The sequence below is a fragment of the Chaetodon auriga genome, chromosome 4 (assembly GCF_051107435.1).
Source record: "Chaetodon auriga isolate fChaAug3 chromosome 4, fChaAug3.hap1, whole genome shotgun sequence".
Taxonomy (NCBI): Eukaryota; Metazoa; Chordata; class Actinopteri; order Chaetodontiformes; family Chaetodontidae; genus Chaetodon; species Chaetodon auriga.
In genome coordinates this window covers 6951004-6970605 of record NC_135077.1, presented here as the reverse complement: position 1 = coordinate 6970605, position 19602 = coordinate 6951004, and the positions used below count along the sequence as shown (strand labels likewise).

General features: G+C 40.8%; 1 protein-coding gene across 2 annotated transcripts in view; it reads left to right on the top strand.

Moving 5' to 3' along the window:
* The window catches only part of LOC143319614 (dolichyl-diphosphooligosaccharide--protein glycosyltransferase subunit TUSC3), a 71725-nt gene that overhangs the window by 50124 nt on the left and 1999 nt on the right, over nucleotides 1-19602 (top strand). Inside the window, exons 7-13 of one of the 2 annotated variants that reach the window (XR_013077095.1) lie at nucleotides 2373-2436; nucleotides 5616-5690; nucleotides 12665-12755; nucleotides 14384-14493; nucleotides 14641-14700; nucleotides 15937-16028; nucleotides 18473-18556. Coding sequence is in view for 1 of the 2 variants with exons in the window: in XM_076728715.1 (XP_076584830.1) it covers nucleotides 2373-2436; nucleotides 5616-5690; nucleotides 12665-12755; nucleotides 14384-14399 (246 nt within the window). In the remaining variant the exon portion in view is untranslated. Of the gene's footprint in view, nucleotides 1-2372; nucleotides 2437-5615; nucleotides 5691-12664; nucleotides 12756-14383; nucleotides 14615-14640; nucleotides 14701-15936; nucleotides 16029-18472; nucleotides 18557-19602 lie in introns of those variants that run through there. The other variant, XM_076728715.1, reaches the window with a different exon arrangement.

Here is a 19602-nt window from a genome sequence, read left to right as displayed (position 1 = left end):
CTTTCCATCCTTATTCCAGTCTGATAGGGAAAGAAACGAAGACTGGTGCAGTCAAGTGGAAAAACAGACCCTGGATGTGCCGTAAACGTAGGAGCAAATAATCTGCAGGGATTCAACAAAGAGAAACACACTGAAATACTTCCTTCCTCCCTCTCTCCTTCTATTTGTCTCGTTTCCACAAGACTTCCACTTTGTCTTCCTTTGTCTGTCTCTGCTTCCCTCACATCACGCGCAGACAGATGCCAGTCAAGGCGCCGAGGCATCGCGCTGTGTGGGAGACACTCTTCAATGGTTGAGACAAAGGGTACCGACTTTAACAGACGGTGATCTACACAGAGAAGACTGACACGTTGACGGGATATGTCACACCGGTTGGCTCGTTAGAACCCACTGAAACAAGTTCCGCTGAAAAATAAAACACAGACATTAAAAATGATTTTATTTTATTTTGATATTTTTAGAATTCTGATGCGACCTCTGCTAATTTTGTCCTTCACGTCGGTCTGACGACAGTGATTTTCAATTTCCACTTTTCAGTTGTCACCGTTTGATACATCGTGGTGCGATGAAGAAATGTCACTGCTAAGCTGAATTTAACAAAAAAAAAAAAAAAAACATCCCCCACTACACTCAGGGGGCATAATTATGGCTGTAAAAATAACCCTGATAAAGGCAACCTTGTCAAAACATTGTTTTTGTAATGCTCATACATATATTCATCACTAGCATCTCGCAGTGACGGACTTGCATGAGAGTTGCTAGCATCCAGTTTATCTTGGATCCTTATCAATGAAATCTCAGCAGAGTGTGTGCTGGACTGGAACTGCATCATCAGTCCCTGCCAAAAGGTGTCAAGAGGTTTTAGGAGCTCAAAGGCCAGTGTATCAGGGGATTTATTTATTCTACGTCAGTGATTCAGGTTGCACCATTTTTTTTTTCTTATTTAACTGTCATGACTGTCAGCATTGGTTAAATTGTTTTAGCTCGAGGGGATTTAATTAATATGTGAGGCAGTCAAGGTGGATGTGACAGTCGCAAAGATATTGGTCGAGACGATATTAGAACTTGTATTAGGTGGTTGTTTGGTGCCACAGAGCATGACACTGGACAGAGACATACAATATTGTAATTTCTGTTTGATAACATAATTTAATTTGTTCCCCTGTGGAGGGAGGCAGAGTATCTGTACGTGACTTGTACAGCAGGTCTGGATCACTTGTGGATTTCATTCACACCAAGGATGTGCATGTGCCTTTGAAGACTGAAATCATCATATCAATAAGGGTTGCGCCACTCTCCTGTCCTCTTCTCGCTTCTCTGTCATCTGTCGTCAGATTGACTCATTTTATAGCAGAGCCACACTGTTGAGGATTGGCGAGGACAACCTGTGACCGCGACATGACTGACGCTGCATGAAAGAACACGAATCTCTCAATTGATAGATATCTGGATAAGTTATCTTCTGCAACATTCCATTTGCTGGTTTTGAGATCATTGTTCGACTGACTTTGTGCACTAGTTTGGTTCTCTGAAAGATCTGGAAGCAGCATTAAAGCAGGAAATGTGCACTGAAGTGGCTTGTTAAACAGTGGGAGTCTCTGTAGAGGTTGGGGAGGGAATGTGTGTTCCTATAGAGTTAGATTGACCTCCTCGCCCACTCAGTGAAAAGGTCGCACCTATATACACCAACGCACCACATGAGAAAAATCTGTATGACTCCCAATACACACACACACACACACACACACACACACACACACACAAGCATGCATTCTTAATCTGACCTGCACACAGACACAGAAATGACATCCCTGGTCATATATTTGACAAAGCCATATGTTTGCATTTGCATCAAGCTCCCACAAGCAATTTGCTGCTGCCTCCTGCATAATAAGTCCTACTGTATCCTTAAAGAGCAAAATACTGTGTTCTACATTTCCTGCGTCCATCATGATAAAGCAAACCAAGTCCAGGTCGGCTTATATCAGGGACAGTTATTGTTCTTGATAAAGGGAAGTGTGGCATCATTGTAGGTAGTTTCTCTCGTGGGATTGTACCAGACATTAACTCTCTGTAATATTACTTACAATGAAAACATATGTCACAAAAGGTTATAACCTCTGGATTAATGATTTTCCGAATCCCTCTCGTGATTCAGTTTCCACCTTATTTTGTTCGATATGGCCCAACGTTCAGTCCTGTTTTTCACTGCTCTTAACGCAGCCCTCTATTTCCGTACTGTATTTTTCAATGTTCCTTAAACTTTAAAGTTTCACTGGTGTTTCCTCATGTGACCTTTGAAATTGAAATTGAAATGAGCAATGGTAAACTAATATGTCTGTCTGCCTCTGTCTTTCTCTTTCTCTCCACAGAGTTATATTCATGGCAGCAGTCAGGCTCAGTTTGTGGCTGAGTCTCACATCATCCTTCTTCTGAGTATCCTTTCACCGACGCGTTTCAGGCTGTATGTTTCATGGCGTAAATTGAAACCAGGTGCTGCGCAATGCAAATTATCCAGAGCCATTGAACTCTGCAAAAAGTTCAACAGCTCGTCACGTCGACAAATTCCATTAATCCTCCAGTTGCTTTCATAAAAGCAACCTTTAAAACAACAATTTTATACTTGTAGTACAATGATTCATACATATTTTACACAACGGTTCCAAAAACGTTGGGATGCTGTGTTAACTGACAACAGATTTAGGACGTGTTTCTGAGCCTGTGTTGTAATGTCCATTATATCCTTTTTTATTCTTTATACAATCATGCGTGTCACTAGGTGGTGAACCTCGCACCATCTTTGCTTGTGACTGAGCCTTTCAAGGATGCTCCTTTCATATCCAGTCATGATAGTATCACCTGTTCCAAACAGGTGTTTTTTGAACATTCCACCACTTCCCCAGTCTTTTCTTACTCCTGTCCCCGCTTGTTTAAAACATGTTGCTAGCATCAAATTCAGAATAAGAATATATTTCCAGAAATCAGTGACGTTGATGAGGTAAAACATTGGATATATTGTCTTTGCACTGTTTTGTAGTGTTTGAGCATATGACAAAAAGGATTAGCACCGTATCACATTGTGTTTTATTTATTTTTACACCGCATCCCAACTTCTTTGGAATCAGGCTTGTATGCCTGAAACCTGCATCCAATTTTGCTGTCTGGGCTTTGTCATCTGTGTCCATTGTCCATAGGGAAACTGCCTGCTGGACTGAACAAACAGACAATACAAAGACCAGAGAGTGTCCTCTTTTAACTTCACCGCCTTGCCTGATTTGTTCCAAATTCAACCCCTGATGACAGGCTGTGTGTGTGTGTGTGTGTGTGTGTGTGTGTGTGTGTGTGTGTGTGTGTGTGTGTGTGTGTGTGTGTGTGTGTGTGTTTGTGTGCGTGTGCGTGTGTGGGTATGTGTGTACTTGCATAGATTTTTTGTTTGTGTTTTTCTGCATCTGTGTCTGCTTGCACGTGTACTTGTACTGCTGCTTTTATGTGTGTGGGTAATGAATACCGTTCATTCCTAGCTGTTGTGTTTGTCCCCCATGGGAAATAGCAGGTCCAAGGTCGCACCTGCTGCAGAGCAACATTTGTTTGTCCATGCTCACACAGTTTATTTTTTTATTTTCTGCCCCTCTGATTACATCTGAATGAAACACACATACACACCTGCTGAAATGCTATCACACCTTGTTGTCTGTGCAGGTGGTGTAAACACATTTTATGACTGTCACAGACGCACACACACGCCCTGGTATCATGTGCAGTTGCATAAGCATAGATTGTGGTGGAAATTCTCAGGCTTCTGAGCTGAAGGAAGGAGTTCACCAGGAGATTTCAGATTTCTTAAGCAGAAGTATTTATTGCAGGCTTGATGCATCAAGAAGTAATACAATGTCCACAAGTGACCAAGGTAGTGTCACACCATGAGGTGTATTAATACCCCCAATGTCACATGTTTCTGCTTCTACTCCTTGAATTATTCCCTGTTATGGATATTCTATACCTGCCTTCTGTCTTTGTGTTACTCTATTGGATAGTCAAAACCAAACATTAGCTCCTACCTACATATGCCCTTACCTCCACCACTCTAACCGTGGACACTTTGACACGTGTTGTCCAACCTTGAGATCTTTGGGCTCCTAACTGAAGAGAAGGTTTGTGATAGAAAATTCCTTCACATACATTACCTTCATTATAGGATGTGATAAAAACACTGATATTTGCACTGAATCTCATGACACTGACAGTGCTGTGCTTTCTGACATTCTGTTGCTGTAGAAAGGATGCCTGCAGGCCCAGGAAAAAGTTTGTTTTTATAGTTATAATTCAATGAGTTTGCACCGCCTTATTCATACACTGATAAGTCTCCAGTTATTATCGGAAAAAAAAGCCTTGTGATGCTGTGCTTTGGAGTGGTTTTACATTAGCTTGTGTTGAATGCAGCACTGCCTGCTTCTATAAAGTAGATGTTCACAATATTGTACAGTTGCATGTTTAAGTCTTTATTCCAAAAAGTCAACCAATTTCTTACTTAATTTAGCTCAATTTAAAATAGCTAAGTAACACAAGTACATAGTACCACTGTAGGGGAACCAGTTTGATTTCTCAATTGGCTGGAATGGCCTACAGCAGCAGTGCTTCCCCACCCACTCCAAGCTCCCCACAAAAACAAGGGCAGACTCTCCCAAAATGTTACAGTTTAAAGAAAATATGAGAAATCCTAGCAGACGAAGGTCAAAACAAGATATCCACTTCTCCATGGCCAGCTGCAGCTGCAATTGTTGCTTCCGCCTGAGAACAGATATTACAAAAATGTATGTGCTGGTAGCAGATGAGTCAAAATTTGGAGATCACAACAGATCTCACCGACACACAGTCACGGAGACTCTGTCACAGACTCTTAGCTGATTGACAGCACATTTTTCATCTTTGCAGCAATTCCTTTTTCACATCCTTGTTGATAGATTCAGAATTGGTTCATTCAGGATTTTTTTTTTCCCTTTATATATTATTGTTATTGTAATGCATCACAATTTAAACTACATGAGAGCATCATTTGCATAAGCGAGGGCCATGACTGTGACATGTGTACTCTGCGCCTTTGTCAGTCTGTGATGTTTGCCGAGCTAGCTTGACGCTACTGTATTGTGTGGGCTTTTTTCAAAAAAAAAAAAAAAAAACTCGACTGGGGAATCCATCATGTGGTTTTCCTTCCAAGTTTAAGGCTGCACCACCATACGTTTAATTAAATGGGATTAATTAGGTTTACAGAAGAAATGTGTTAGTTTTGTGTTACCATCTGTTGCCGTGCCACCACCTCCCCTTTCTCAGAGAAAAAACTGCTTATGATTCATTCAAAAACAGTTTTTCCCCTTTTTACAGTACTTAAGAAAATGGAGAGTGACCCATCGGCAAAGTTCTCCAGGTTTATGTGCTGTGCTGTTACGGCACATGTGACCCGTGCTCTTGCTAATCTGCTCCAGTGCTTTTGTGCACACGTACTCGCGGATCTGTAAGTGCATATGCGTGTCCAGCAGTTCCTCCTGGGGCAATGTAAACTCCCAGCATCCACCTCTGCTCTGTACCAGTGTGTTGTTTCCTTGACAACCTTGTCCCAGATGCTGCAATCACCATGGGGATGGTGCTGCTAAATGAGGCTGCCACCTCCAAGGGAGACGTTGGCAAGAGGAGAAGTAAGTAGACAAAATTGTTATCTTTTTTTTTTTTTTTTTTTTTTTGTTAATTGCCCTTTTTCTTTCCTTTTACAATCCTCAGTTGCTCAGTTTTGGAGCGTTCTGAGTGAAGCAGTTAAGTAAGGTTAAGTGAGGTCTGAGGCTGTGTTGAAGCTGAGTGGTATGTTTGTTCGAGCCGCCTTGCAACTACCAGTAGACTCCAGGTGGGTTATTTATCCCCGCAACATTCAGTGTGTACACATCAGAGGTAGCAGCACTGGTGCTGCAGAGGTAAAAACTCTTGTGGAACAAACACATCCTGTGACGCTTTAACTCTTGCAGGTGTATCTATGACTAAGAAAAGCACAGAGCAACACAATAAAAGGTTCCGCATTTCAACGAGTTACACATACACATACACAAATAGATATTGTTCAGCTAGAAATGCGCAAACTAATTAAAATTTTCTGTAGTCGAAAGCAGGCCACAAGTACAGGTATTAGCAATAATTTCTCCTCTCTGCTGTTTACACTTCAGCCTTGTAGATCTCTTCAAAAATGGCATCATCATGACTGCAACATTAACAGCGGGAAAATCGTTTTTCCGCTCAGGAGCTTATCCGTCACACTTAGCCAGAGTGCTCCTCCTTCTTTAAGATGAAACCTACACTTGCAAACTTCATAAGCAGTTATTTCTTTGCGAGAACTCTTGCTGACACTCTCTATTACTGGAAAATGAAAATGAAAAACATTTCATTACTTGGCTTCCCAGCTTCTTCAGGTTACAGTGAATAGGACAAATGTCTTTTGAGCTTCCTCTCGTGCTTCTGTGTGCAGATTTTCCCCAACCTCAACTTGTTTGCTTTATTTATGGTTGGATTGTATGTCATTTTCTGGCTGCATACAGTATGTTTATGTGTGATTGCCAGTGCAAAGAGATGGAGGAGATTGAAGCCAGGCAACACATATTATCCAGTGGATTAAATAGTGTGGCTTGACCTCTTATGGCTCAGGAGGTAGAGCAGTCGTCCACTCATTAGAGGGTCAGTGGTTAGATCCCTGGCCCTTGCAGTCTACACGTCACAGCATCCTTGGGTCAGCATACTAAATGGCTCCGGATGCTGTGCCATCAGTGTGTGAATGGTTGTACAAATGTTGTTTGAATGGGTGAATGCAGACTCGTAAAAAGCACTTAGACACGTGTGACAGTCAAACTGAATGTAATTCTATGTATTTATTGACATATACTGTATAGAAGTAGCTGCAAATGGTTTGACCAAGAGCGAGTTTCATGAGAAATTGCTCTGTACTGAAACGGTTGAAAAAAGGGTAACATTAAGATTGAGACAGGAGACTCTTATACACACACGCACACACACTCCATGCATAAGTGAACCATTATCACAGTACTTTCATGAGTGTGAGGTGTATTTGCATAACTGTCAATTAGCTGGAGCAGCTCTGAAAAGGAGAAGCACTTGTTTCACTTTGCAGTTAATCACTGAGATGACCCCTCACCTCCACCATAACTGCCTCTGAATACACAGCGACACTATTTAGATACTGTATGTCCACGGAATGCTTGATTGACTCTGACATGCAAAGCCCCTTTTTCTTTATGTCCTCCGTGGTAATAGCCTTATTTTAAATGTACTTGAATGTACAAACCTTCACTAGCAAGTTTATGTGGCATTATGAAAATGAACCTTATTTGGCTTGACAAGAAAATGATTTGGAGTGCTTGTAATTACTCAAGTTAATCTTGAGACTATTAAAAGTTAGTTGTCACATGCTCTCAAGTGTGTGTGCATTCAGAGCTCAGGCATCAGCTTGACGCTTAGAAAAGCCACTGATATATCTAACAGTTATCTTAACATTCATGTGAGAGCCAAAGTTGTTCTTATTCCACAGAAATACCACAGGCAGAGAAGCTGCCGTTGGAGTCGAGTTGGGCATGTCTATGAATGGTCCAATAAATAAATGCAAAAAGTTTTTTGTCGGTGCAAATTACTCAATTTGTACTCACATTCTGTTTGAAATTAACATCAGATTTACTATAGTAGCAACTCATTATGCAATCACCCAATAGTCACAATTTGCAAGCTAAGTAGAGCTTAAAGGCACAGTCCACTGGTGATCGGCAAGCTCAGAAAATCAGAAATCAAGAACCCAGATTTTAGTTATCTAAATAGGCTATTTATTAATGAAGATTAATTTCATTTAACGAGATTCTGAAACATTTAGCAAGGCCACAATTCAACCGATTTGTGTTTCTGTCACTCACAATACTAAGCGATGGTTTAATGTTAAAATGAACGATGTAAGAAGCTTTATACTTAAAACACAGTTAACGTGGAAAACAAATGAAGAATTACAATGTTAAATAAACAGAATGACACAAAATCATGCTTAGAAGGGTGGCGGACCACCACCACAGCAGATCAGCTGTTCTGGATCCAGCAGACACACATACCAGAACCAGCAGAAGACACACTCAATAGGGCTGATAGATTCCTACAGCACCTGCAGCCAAATGCGCGTTTGTAAATGTCTCATCAACCATGTGAAATCCCAGCAGTGCACTAGCAGCTCTATTAACATACAGTATGCATATTCATGTCTCCCGCTCCTCTCCATTGTTGCTTGTCATGAAATTATTTGAGATGTTTCTAATTTAATATTCTGCTCTTTTTCTTTCATAAGAAGCATTTTGTTGTTGTTGTCCACCTTGAGAGCCAGAGAATTTTCTATACAAACCCAGACCCTCTGGCAGACCCAGTTAGTCCAGCACAATGCACGCACAGCCACGGGTACACTAAGTGTTAGAGGTGCACTACACTGATTACACTGTAGGTGAATCCCCGATGGTAGACCTCGAGACAGTGTGCCTTCGGTTGCAAGATGTGCCTGAAACCTTGTGCCGGCAAAGGCCGTTCTTTTTCATTCTTAGATATAAGAATGGAAGGTCTTTGTAAGTTAATGAAGAATAATGGGGCCCTTGAACTGCTGTTTGAGGCAACACACATTGCTTTAATGTCAACTATCTAATGCTTTTAATGATGCGATTTGTGCTATTTTAGAAAACATATCATTATATCGAATAGACTGTGATTGGTTTGTCTTGCAAAATTATGACCAGATTTCCAGAAAGCATCACTTTAGTCAGCAATGATGTTAGCAAAGGATGTTTTTACTTGCAGCCCTTGGTGTTTATGTGGTTATGCTTTACTGTAGCATGTTGAGAAGACTTTTGTCTAGCTTAAAGCTGTCAAGCAGATTTCCTCAAATCTCTGAGCAAGTGGCATAAATACAACTCAGAGTTCATGGGGGGTGATTAGTAGTTGGTGTCATTGAATTTCTATGAAATCAGATTTGCTTCATGCTCTGGGTTTTAATGCCTAATATTACAAACGTGGAAATGGACAATAGAGGGACCATGTAACCCTAACCCCTAACCCACTAATGTGTACTGTCATATTTGCTCAAAAGAAAGCACAAATGTATTCTGTTCTAACAAGACACACAAATGAAAGAAGTGAACATTAATCTCTTAATTGAAGGGCAGATGGTCTCTGAAGTCTCCTGATGAGTCTTGTCTGGAAGTGCTGAGGCTGTAAAACAGTTCATCGTTTCAAATGGGAGGTGGTCACTTGACCATACTAACGGCGTACTGACTTTCAACTTTTTCCTTTACTGTCCAAACAGAGTTTCTGCATGATCTCCAGATTGTGAGAAGCGGAGTTAGATATTAGATGGCCTGCACTGTCAATTACCCCAAACACAGAGACACGGTTACACACAAGTGGATTTTAATTAGACTAGAGAAGCTTTTCAGTCGCCTCTGTGAGGCCTCACACTCATGCACGCACATGTATGCACACGCACAAAAAAAAATCTGACGGCAAGATTATTAACTTTTTTATTCTGCTTTACCCATGAGCTCTCCTGGAGATGTTAAAGCTCAGCAATTAAAATGATAATGACTTTATAACCACCGTAAGACTTGTTTCTCAGTATCAGACTGAAGAAGAACACATTCACAGACACAGGTGGATATGTGCTCACATAAGTATCACCTGTGTGACGTGTGGTGTGACATCACATGTCCAGCACAGAGGACTGCAACATTTTATAAGTGTGCAAGCCGACTAATACTTTCATAAACCTGTTGTGTAAAGCATGCACAATATCAAGACACATGCTTGCATGGAATAAATAGTTTTATATCCCACACACTGCTGTCACTGGAATGATGCATATACAGACACCCAAATTAAATAAGGGCATTATAAAGCAGCACAGAGAATAGTCATCTGTCAGTAATGGAGAGAGGATTAGGCTTGAATGGTAGTGTAATCACTGGATGTGCGTGTTAAATCCCTGGCATATAGCTTCCATACTGCTGAGTGAAGCTACACTTATCTGCTGCTTCCGTGGGCATCTCCGCCAGAAATAACCGGGCATACACCGTCTCTCAGCAAGGGAGGTGCTGCACAAGTCATGGACAAATTGAGACGAGAGACAGAAGGAAGGTGAAAGTGAGGGCAGATAATGTGTGACATATCAAGAATGATGGCTGCTGGTGGCGGTGGTGTACTAAATACAGTCCATGAACACACCATGTAAAGACTCAGGGTGTGTTGTTATTTAGCTCCAAACTTTGATACTGCTGAATAATGACCATTCTTTAATCATAACATAATTGTCTGTATGCCGTCTGTCTGTATTTTCTTATCCTCTTCTTATTTTGCTGTGGCCGGGATGTTTCAGGGCTGCAACCTTTAGGCAGTGGTTCTGTAGCCCCCAGTCAGCAACAGCCTGCAGGTGAGGTCGAGATTTCATAAAAAGGTAGTGGCCAGTAGCAGACCTTAAAGCGCAGCAAACGATTCCTGCATCGTACCCCAGATATACACAGTGCAGGCGCGGTCGTGTCGGCACATATACTGCTCAGTCATAGCCACACAGATATCCATAAGGGCACTATTTAGAGGCAGCATGTGAGCTGCTTTTAAGTTTGTTTTTGTTGGACATGGTTAGAATGTCAAAAAAAAAGAAATGAGCATTAAACATTTGTCTACAGACCCTGGTTCAATTGTAACTGGGCAGCGTGAACGTTAACGAGCCAAAGAAAGAAAGAAAGGCAGCAGATTGTTCTGCTACAGTTTTGCATAAAAACAATGAAACAGTTGTGCGTGGTTGTATTCTGACGATGAGTTAGTTAATGTCTCTTGAAGCCTGTTGCTAATCACAGAATAAACTATGACGAACCATTCAGCATTACAATATCTATTCATATTTGCCCTCCTAATGAGATAGGCTTAACTCAATATGTTTATTGGCTTTCTCATGCCGGGGAAATGTACATTTATTTCCACCATGCCAATACATCATGATTCGAGTTGAGCCAAGTCATACAGTCAAAAGAGGGATTACCACCTTTGTCACGGAGGGAAATCATTCAGCTTAAACAACTTGTCATTTCGCCAAGGTCATAAATCACTTAACGTATTAGCATGCTTAGTGTGTGAGTCTATGGGAGTGTCATTATCCACAGAAGCATACTCAGATACCTCTCAGTCATAATTGATGAGCTATGGGAAATACATTCCACTATACTTAATGAAGATACACAGACGTTCTATGGCTTACGCGCTCGCAGGCACATGCTGTATGTAGATGTGGCAGCGCAGGGAACGCAGGGGCGTAAGGGCTCTCCTTGGAGACGCACTCTCAAATATGGAGAGCTCTCAGTCAAGTCACTCTGTCAGTGTCACACACATTTGTGAGGATATATCATTCATTTAACCCTGTCGTCTCAAATAAATGTATTTAAAGAATGACAGTGTTTTAAACAAAGCATGAGAAAGCACACACACACACACACACACACACACACACACACACACACTGATTGCAGTGTGGCTCTCCTGTGTGTTTCTAAGTGTTTGTGCCTGTGGTAGTTTACTCAAAGACTCGAATGTCATATCAATTGTTCTCTCTCTGTCTCGCACACACAAACACACGTGTGCACACACACACACACACACACACACACACAGTGAGAACAAGTGTATATCTCACTATTTAGTCTCCAGAAGAGGTCCTCGTCCTAATCCCTGATTAACAATATCAGTCGGTGGTGACAGTTTAATTTAACACAGTGCTTTTCAAGGATTAGCTGCTACATGAGGGTGTGTGCATACACTCATACACCTACACACACACACAGAGACACACAAAATTCCCCTGCAGAATAAAGATCATGCTTATGTATATTTTGCTTTAGAATAGCCACTGAGGAAATAAGATGATAATAGCTGCAAACACAATTTTCTGCAGCATGGCAGGGTTGATGATGAGGAGGAGGCAGTGACGCAGATGTTGAGGGATTACCGAAATAAATGCAAATATTTAAAGGTTTTTGCATGATGAAGAGCAGCAGGTAATGTTTTAGACGTCCTTTCTTCTAGCATTTCAGCAAATGTCAGATAGTTAATGTTTCTCCCCCTTTGGCTGTGCATCTTCAGGCCCGGGCATGTGCTTGTGTGTGCTTGTGTGTGTGAGAACCACCAACATGAAGAGAAGAGGATGCTTTCAGTGTGTACCATGTCTAAACCCTGCAAGCACATTCAATTTGAACAGAGATCAAACAGAGAGTTACATCAGCGGTTATAATGCGCGTGAAATGATTTAAATGGTTGCCTTTAGCCAGGAATCAAATATTCTCACAGGCCATTGTGTAATAATTATTATGCATATATCAGGGTGTCTGCAGGACCTGCAAAAAGCTGGAAAAATATGCAAACTCGAAGGCATTAAGTTGAGTTATAGGAACTTTAGTTTTAGAGATCATGTTGCAGTTTTTTACTTTATGTTTTATTTTGATGCTGTATGTGTACAGTTGCTTCGGTTTCAAGCTCAGCTGTGTTATTGGCCCTTCTAACCAGACATTTATTACGACAATCTGTGTGTGTGTGTGTGTGTGTGTCTTCACAGTCATCTGCCTGGTTGGCCTTGGCCTGGTGGTGTTTTTCTTCAGCTTCCTGCTCTCCATTTTCAGGTCCAAGTACCATGGATACCCCTACAGGTAAGATGCACAGATGCTTACTCAACAGTTATTCAAACACAATATAGAAGCGTACAGTGAATCTCAAAATCAGCAGAAGTGACACAAAATCGCTGCAAAGTTATTGCAGACACAGCGCACAAACCCAGGCCAAAACAGGACCCATCCATTCCCATTATTTCATTGATCTTAAGACAGCTGTTCGATTGGAAACACTCCCTCCAAAATGTGCACGTTTCTTTCTCTTGAGACCAATCTTTCAGCTAAAATTTCTATAGACATTTACAGTCTGACTTTGTTGATTCAGGTGTTTCTTTGGCATTTTCTGGGATGCTCAGTATACAGTATATTTGCACATTTTTTCTTCTTTCCCCATGAAAATCAGAAATCATGGGTCCATCATGGATGTTTTTTTGTTGGTCATCATGCAGTCAGTGTGGGGATGCTAAAAACCTTCATCTTAGTGAGCCAGGACAACAGCGATTTAGTCCCACTTTGAGCTAAAGGTCACCTCAACGTGAGAAAGAGAGGATTCAAGATGTTGCAGGAACTTCACCAGAGCAGATAATTGATTTTCATGGGGACTTGAACCCTGTCGTGACCTATGGATCACCAAATTGGACCAAATTGCTTGTGCCAGCCCAGTGATTGTTGTCCAGTTACTTAAACCCATTGATGGAGATTTTAGCCATGGTATCAACCTGGTCAGGCTTTGTTTTACTGGTCCTTAATCACTGAATATTTTCCTAATTTCCAAGAAGTTTCCTTCAAAGAAATCTGAAATTTGGCATAAGTTATGGGGAAAAGGGATGTCACTGAAGGAAAACATCGGGCTTCTTCATCATTCATTTATCATTTGAAACATTATTCTTCACAAGTTTTGAATTGTATGTGTGCCTGAACAAAAGATTGTCCTGGTTACACTGGCAATTAACTGGGATTATTTATGGAAAGTGTACCACTTGAACATTGGCTTTATTTTCCCCAAAATATGTGACAAATGATAGATCTGTCACATCTGAGGTGAGACTGCTTTGATAGAGCTTCTATATTTACTGCTGCTCGTGCATCAATTCAGCCGTACAAAAGAAAGATTGCGGCAGTATTTACACCACATATGATTTGCAGAGCAGTAAAGTTGCGGCTGGCTCTTAAAATGCGAATACAGCCTGAGGAGAACTGCTTGAACGTGCATTTTTAAATTCCTTAAAGCTGTTGTTCAGTTTACTGTGTGTTGTTTTATATGAAACATACAACCATTTGATCTGTTTCGCTGGTCTGCAGAGTCTACAGAGCAGATGTGTATTTAAGGTGCTAAGATGCTTCACTTAACTGCTGCTTTATGCTAAGCTGCTAGAAGTAGCATTTTAAATTGCTGTTACTTTTGACTTGACCGTGACCTCCTATTCATTATTAAACTCATGCTTTAAATTTTTAATAGTATATAGACCTAGATAGGTCCATAGATATAGATGTATCCTTAGCAAGGATTTGAGCAATTTTGTCTTATTACATGCTTCGAACCTGCAGTAAGCAACAAAGTAATCATGAAAAGCCACAGGTTTCATGTATAAAACTGTGGATTATAATATGTCATTTATATTCCCTCTTGACTCCATATTCTCTTCCTTGCTTCTCTCTTCTCTCAGCTTCCTTATTAAGTGAAGAAAAAACAGAACAGGTCCGAGGATGGTGAGGAGGAGTCAAGAAGATACTTGAAGATGAAGACGCAGCATCGCTATTGAGTCTAGAGTGCACGGTGGGCTTCTTTTTTTGTGTGTGTTGTTTTTTTATCGACTGCTCTCAAAATCTCCGCAAGCTGAGTAGAAAAATGATTCCTTCTTACACTGGAAAATAAAGGTGTTTGGCATGTGTCTGTATTTTTGTCGTTTTTGCTTTCTTTCAGCTTTGAATAGTGCGGGTTGACCTGACCTGTGACCAGTGGTGTAGTGTACTTGATTTGCAGGTATATGTGCACTCTATAAACACTAAAAAAGCTCCGGGATTTTTTATACCCTCTTAAAAATACACACGGACACAGCAAGTTGCAAAGTTAGCATTACTATATAACAAACATGAACTAACATATTAACTATGTTCCTCAGCATAGTTAAAAAAGGGCTCAGTAACACAATTCAGACACTCTCTAGAGGTTACATTTGAGCATTGAGTCACTGGCTTCCATTGTTTGAAGTAGGCTAAGTAAGGCACGGGTGTGTACCCACACCTGAACCATGAGGGACACCCTTATGAAAAGATACACCAAATATTGGTATAGTGAACATACTAAAGTGTACTTGCATCCAGACTCTTAAATAGTGTATTTAAAGTATGCTAAATTTGAATGACTAATTTTGTGCCGAAATACGCTTAAACATGGCCTAAGAGTGGGAGGTAACAGTAAGCATTTACATTTACCTTTAACTTTTGAAAATACTGGCAGCCAAGTAGTTTAGCTCGGTTCAGGAGGTCAGAGTGATTTGCGTGATCAGTCTTCAGCTCCTTCTTTGTGAGGTATTAGAGCCACTTGAATCCACCAATTACTGCCTTGACAACAAGGTCAAATCAAAGGTTTGAAACAAAAAACAAAAAAAAAAGATTTTTCAATTAAATATGAGCTGAATTTTGGTTTAAGCTTGAGAAAGAGAGAGAGAACCTCTTCAGCGTTTGTGTTGACGGCACTCATGGCAGTACAGTGCTGATAGTTTGTTGAGCATTGAGCAGCCATGCCTCGCCACATGTTCTGTCTACCAGACGGTCGTAACCTCCTCCTCATCACCACAGGCATCTCTTGTCTTTCCTCTGAACTGGATGACCATTCACATCCACTGGATGCTGGCAAGCACCTGGCAAACTGTTATTCATTCTTCCAATTATTCAGTCTCAAACTTTCCTTTTCTCCAGAATTAAGTTACATCACCACGCTGTTGTATTGTCAAACAGAGTTAATTTACTTAAATGTAAAAAGATTTTCAATGATAAAATAACTTACATTTGTAGTGGATTTTTAAGGGCATGTTATCCAAATAATATGTAACATTCAGATATGTGAGGGACTCCAGCACAGTAAGGCATGTGGACTACTTGCTTTGTTTTATGACGAATCGTCCAATTGTTGTTTACTTCAAGTCAAATTTTTGCGTTTGCTTGTAACATTAATGTGCAATACTGATGTAAAGTTGCAGTGCTGTTTTCCCTTCAGTGAACGATAATCCTGAGCCCATGAACAGCGTTGCTTGATCCGTTGTTGACATCTACCCAGTGCAGTTTCTCATTTCTAAGCTTTACTCACAGGTGAGTGACTTGACCTGGATATGAAGCATCCGTAGCACAAAATAATATAATGTTGGTTGCTTAATAGACAGGACGGAGCCCTCTCCTCCACTCTCCACCTCTCTGTTTATATGCTTTACTCCCAAGTGTGTGAATTGGCCTGGATATGAAGTGTCCGTAGTGCAACACAACATTAGTTTCTAAAGAGATAAAAACACAGCCATCTCTTCTCCTCTCCTTTCCTCCTCTCTTGTAAAAAAAAAAGAAAAAGAAAAAAGAGTAAAGCAGCAGCGGTAACATTTCAGCAGCTGCTGCTCGATGCAGATAGGGGGAACACGGGTGAGCTGGAGGAATGGCCGTTCTAAGCGACGTCATGTCACAGTTTTTCCTTAACATCTCAAAGCACAATTGAAATGCATTTCCATGGTATGGGACCTTCAAGGTAACAGTGCTTTTACTTGAGTTTAATATTCTACTACGCTCTCCATCTCTGCGTGCCTCCATATGATGTATGATATCTCCGGGTCAAGACACAGCTGATACAACTGTCATCACAGGACCGTCTGTTTGAGCACACAAAACATAGGATTATATTGTCTATGTGGAAGAACTCAGTCATAACTGAATACAATATCAGCTCACAATCCCACAGAGCAGATTCCCCTGGAAATGGAAAAAAAAAAGCATGCAGCATGTCCAGATACAAAACTATGTGAGCATAAAGTAACAGCACAGTATGAGCTGGTAAAAGACTGTGAAAACAGTCGAGAGTCCAAAGCGTTTAAATCTCCCCAGTCGTAAATGCCCATGGCTGTTTAAGTCTTGTAGTGCTTACAATAAATTGTTGCGGGAGGTTTCATCCTGATAACACATATCCAGTCTTTTGGAATGCCCTCAGCACTGTGTGATGCACTGTAAGCTTTAGTGAGTGTAGATGTGATTACGGGGTGTTGCTCCAGGACGGGTGTGTGCAAGGTTGGGAGGGGATCATCACAGTAAACCCACTACAATAACCAGACTACACCACTGATACGTTCTGTGTATTTCTAATTCTTTCACTTGTGGGCTGCCCGCTGAAACACTGAGTGGGCCGGAGCATTGAAACCATTTATGTAACCTGCTGTGTGTGGGCAGACAGAGGAATGGTGCTGCACATAGACCATTTCTGACAAACGTATTAAAAATATTCCCTCTCAGACTTCCCATTCTTGTCTATTTTTGATTCAAATGGTGGGAAAGTGAACCATTGTCCGAGTGTGTGTGTGTGTGCATGTGAAAGCTGATCTTACCTAAACAAAAATATACGTCGAGCTGAAGACTGCAGGCTGAGGTGGCCACTGTATTTTCATCCTTTCCTTCCCTTCTTTCTTTCTTTTTGATGGAGTTGGCTATTCACTTGTTGAATGGTGTATTTGAATTTGCCAGTACATGCAGGAAATGAAACTAAATCAAAGACTATTGAGAGCTCTTTCTTACTTACTGCAGAGAGATGTTGCAATTAGAATAACTACCTTCAGCAAGATACTAATAAATATAGCCACCTTGTAAGCGGGGAGAGATAATTACAGGCAATAACGCCTTCTCTCTTTGTACTTGTACATAACTTCCTTTCTGAGAGTGAGTAGAATAATCACAGTAATAACTAACTGCAGTCATGCCACGGTCAACTTATTGATGGGTGCAGAGTTAGACTATGTTTGCTTTTTCAGTACTAAAAGTACTTCAGTATATTTGAATGAACCAGTGGAACAAAGCTGATCGTCAGCACTGAGAGCTGAATTTCCCATCTGTTTCCCCTCAACTGTTGGCCTTTACGGTGTGGAGGAAATAAGCAGAACAAATGTCACCTTCAAGGGGGGGATACGTGTTGGCAAATGGAGCGAAATCAATGAGGATATTAGATAGAGGGAAGTTGTAGAAGAAAAGACATAATGACATGTCGAATAATCTCCATGCTGCTTCTAAGAGTCACTCTTTGCATGCGTGTGCGTTATTTAAAGGTCTGAATTATACTTCCGGTCACTACTAATGTACAATTTTTTTCCTGTCTAAAAACATGTTCAGTCTATGAAACTATGTACTCTGAATCCTTTGTAGTCCAATAAGTAGCGATGCACTGAAGTGGTAACCCTTCCATTTGCAGCAAACTTAGCTTGCACATTTGATGAAGGTTACTTGTTTTGGTCAGTTAGACTACAGAGAGGTCAAACTCCCCATTAGACCTCCTACAGAAAACTCCATTAACAGCAATCCAGGTAGATTTGTATATGAGGATTGGTGTGGGGGAGGTGCGCTGCAGGTGCTGCATTAGAATTAACTGTCACAACCGTGAAGCACGTAAATATCTGCTGTATTAAACCATATCTTACAGCTGGGGTCTCTGAGATCCCAAAAAGAAGTAATGTGTCAGTTTCTGTAATATGTCATAGGTTTAAAATCGTGTTTTTTGTGTATTTAACTTACAGAAAATCAGGAAAATCATAAAGTATTAAGATAATGAAGCCATGCTGAGTATGTGTGGGTCTCAAGGACTGTGGACGGAACATTAGGTAAGTGTTTCACCACATTTCATAAAGCAACACACTGTTGTCAGCATTTATTAATTAAAATGGACTGATAAAAGGAAGTAATTACTGGGAAAATAGTGACATTTAGCCACTAGTGCTATTTAGGAAATAAATAATAAAACAGCAAGTCATCAGGTGGATGTGTCAGCTATGATTGCCTGTACTTTCCATATGATGTAGCTTCAGCCTATTCAGTGTGCCCACAGTCCCACGCATGCTGGAATAGGCTTCTGCTTGTGACTGCAGCACATTCATAAATTTAATGAAAATCTGTTGCAAAAGTCAAAGGCATTACCTGTTCCCAGCACAGAAGCTGGTCCAAAATGAAATCAGCCGGGTTAAATAAGAATAGATAGGCTTTCCGGACAACAGAAGGACACATTCACAGGAAAAGAAACCTTTCAAAAATACATTAGTACTGCGTGACTAGTTGTTATTGTGTACCTTTCGTACCCGCTCATGTTTACTTTCATGCCTCCATATGAAGAAAAAAAACAAAGAAACTGCCGTGGCATTTGCAGAGGTCATTGTGAAAGTATTTTAGAGATGGCAAGTCAGCGACAGCTTCCACTTTTCCAGGAGCCTTTCTCTCATTTCTAATATCCTCTTAAAATGCTGCTTGTTTACCATCTGGCTTATATGCAGCCAGCAGTCTCTTCTGGCTAACCCTTAGAAAATCAAGAGGTGAGTGCAGGTTGCTCATCATTCTTCACCTGTGCTTCCCTCTTAGTTTTAACCTTTGCACATGTGCTGATGTTGCTTTGCACTGCCACAGCACCCAGTCAGAGCCTTACTTGTGTAATGTACATTGCTGGTGTGTGCTCTGGCAATTTTTTCAACCTTGACAAGCGCTGTAACCGTTTAGCACCGCCATTCACGAACTGCTGTGCAATGAGGTTGATCTAATCGTCGGGCCAAGCCTTGTGTGACTTAAGAAAAATAAAATCTCAGCTTTGAGAAACCTTGAAAAGGCCTTTTGCAGCTTTTTTGAATTTTTCAATTTTCATTCAGCTCCTCCAACTTAATAT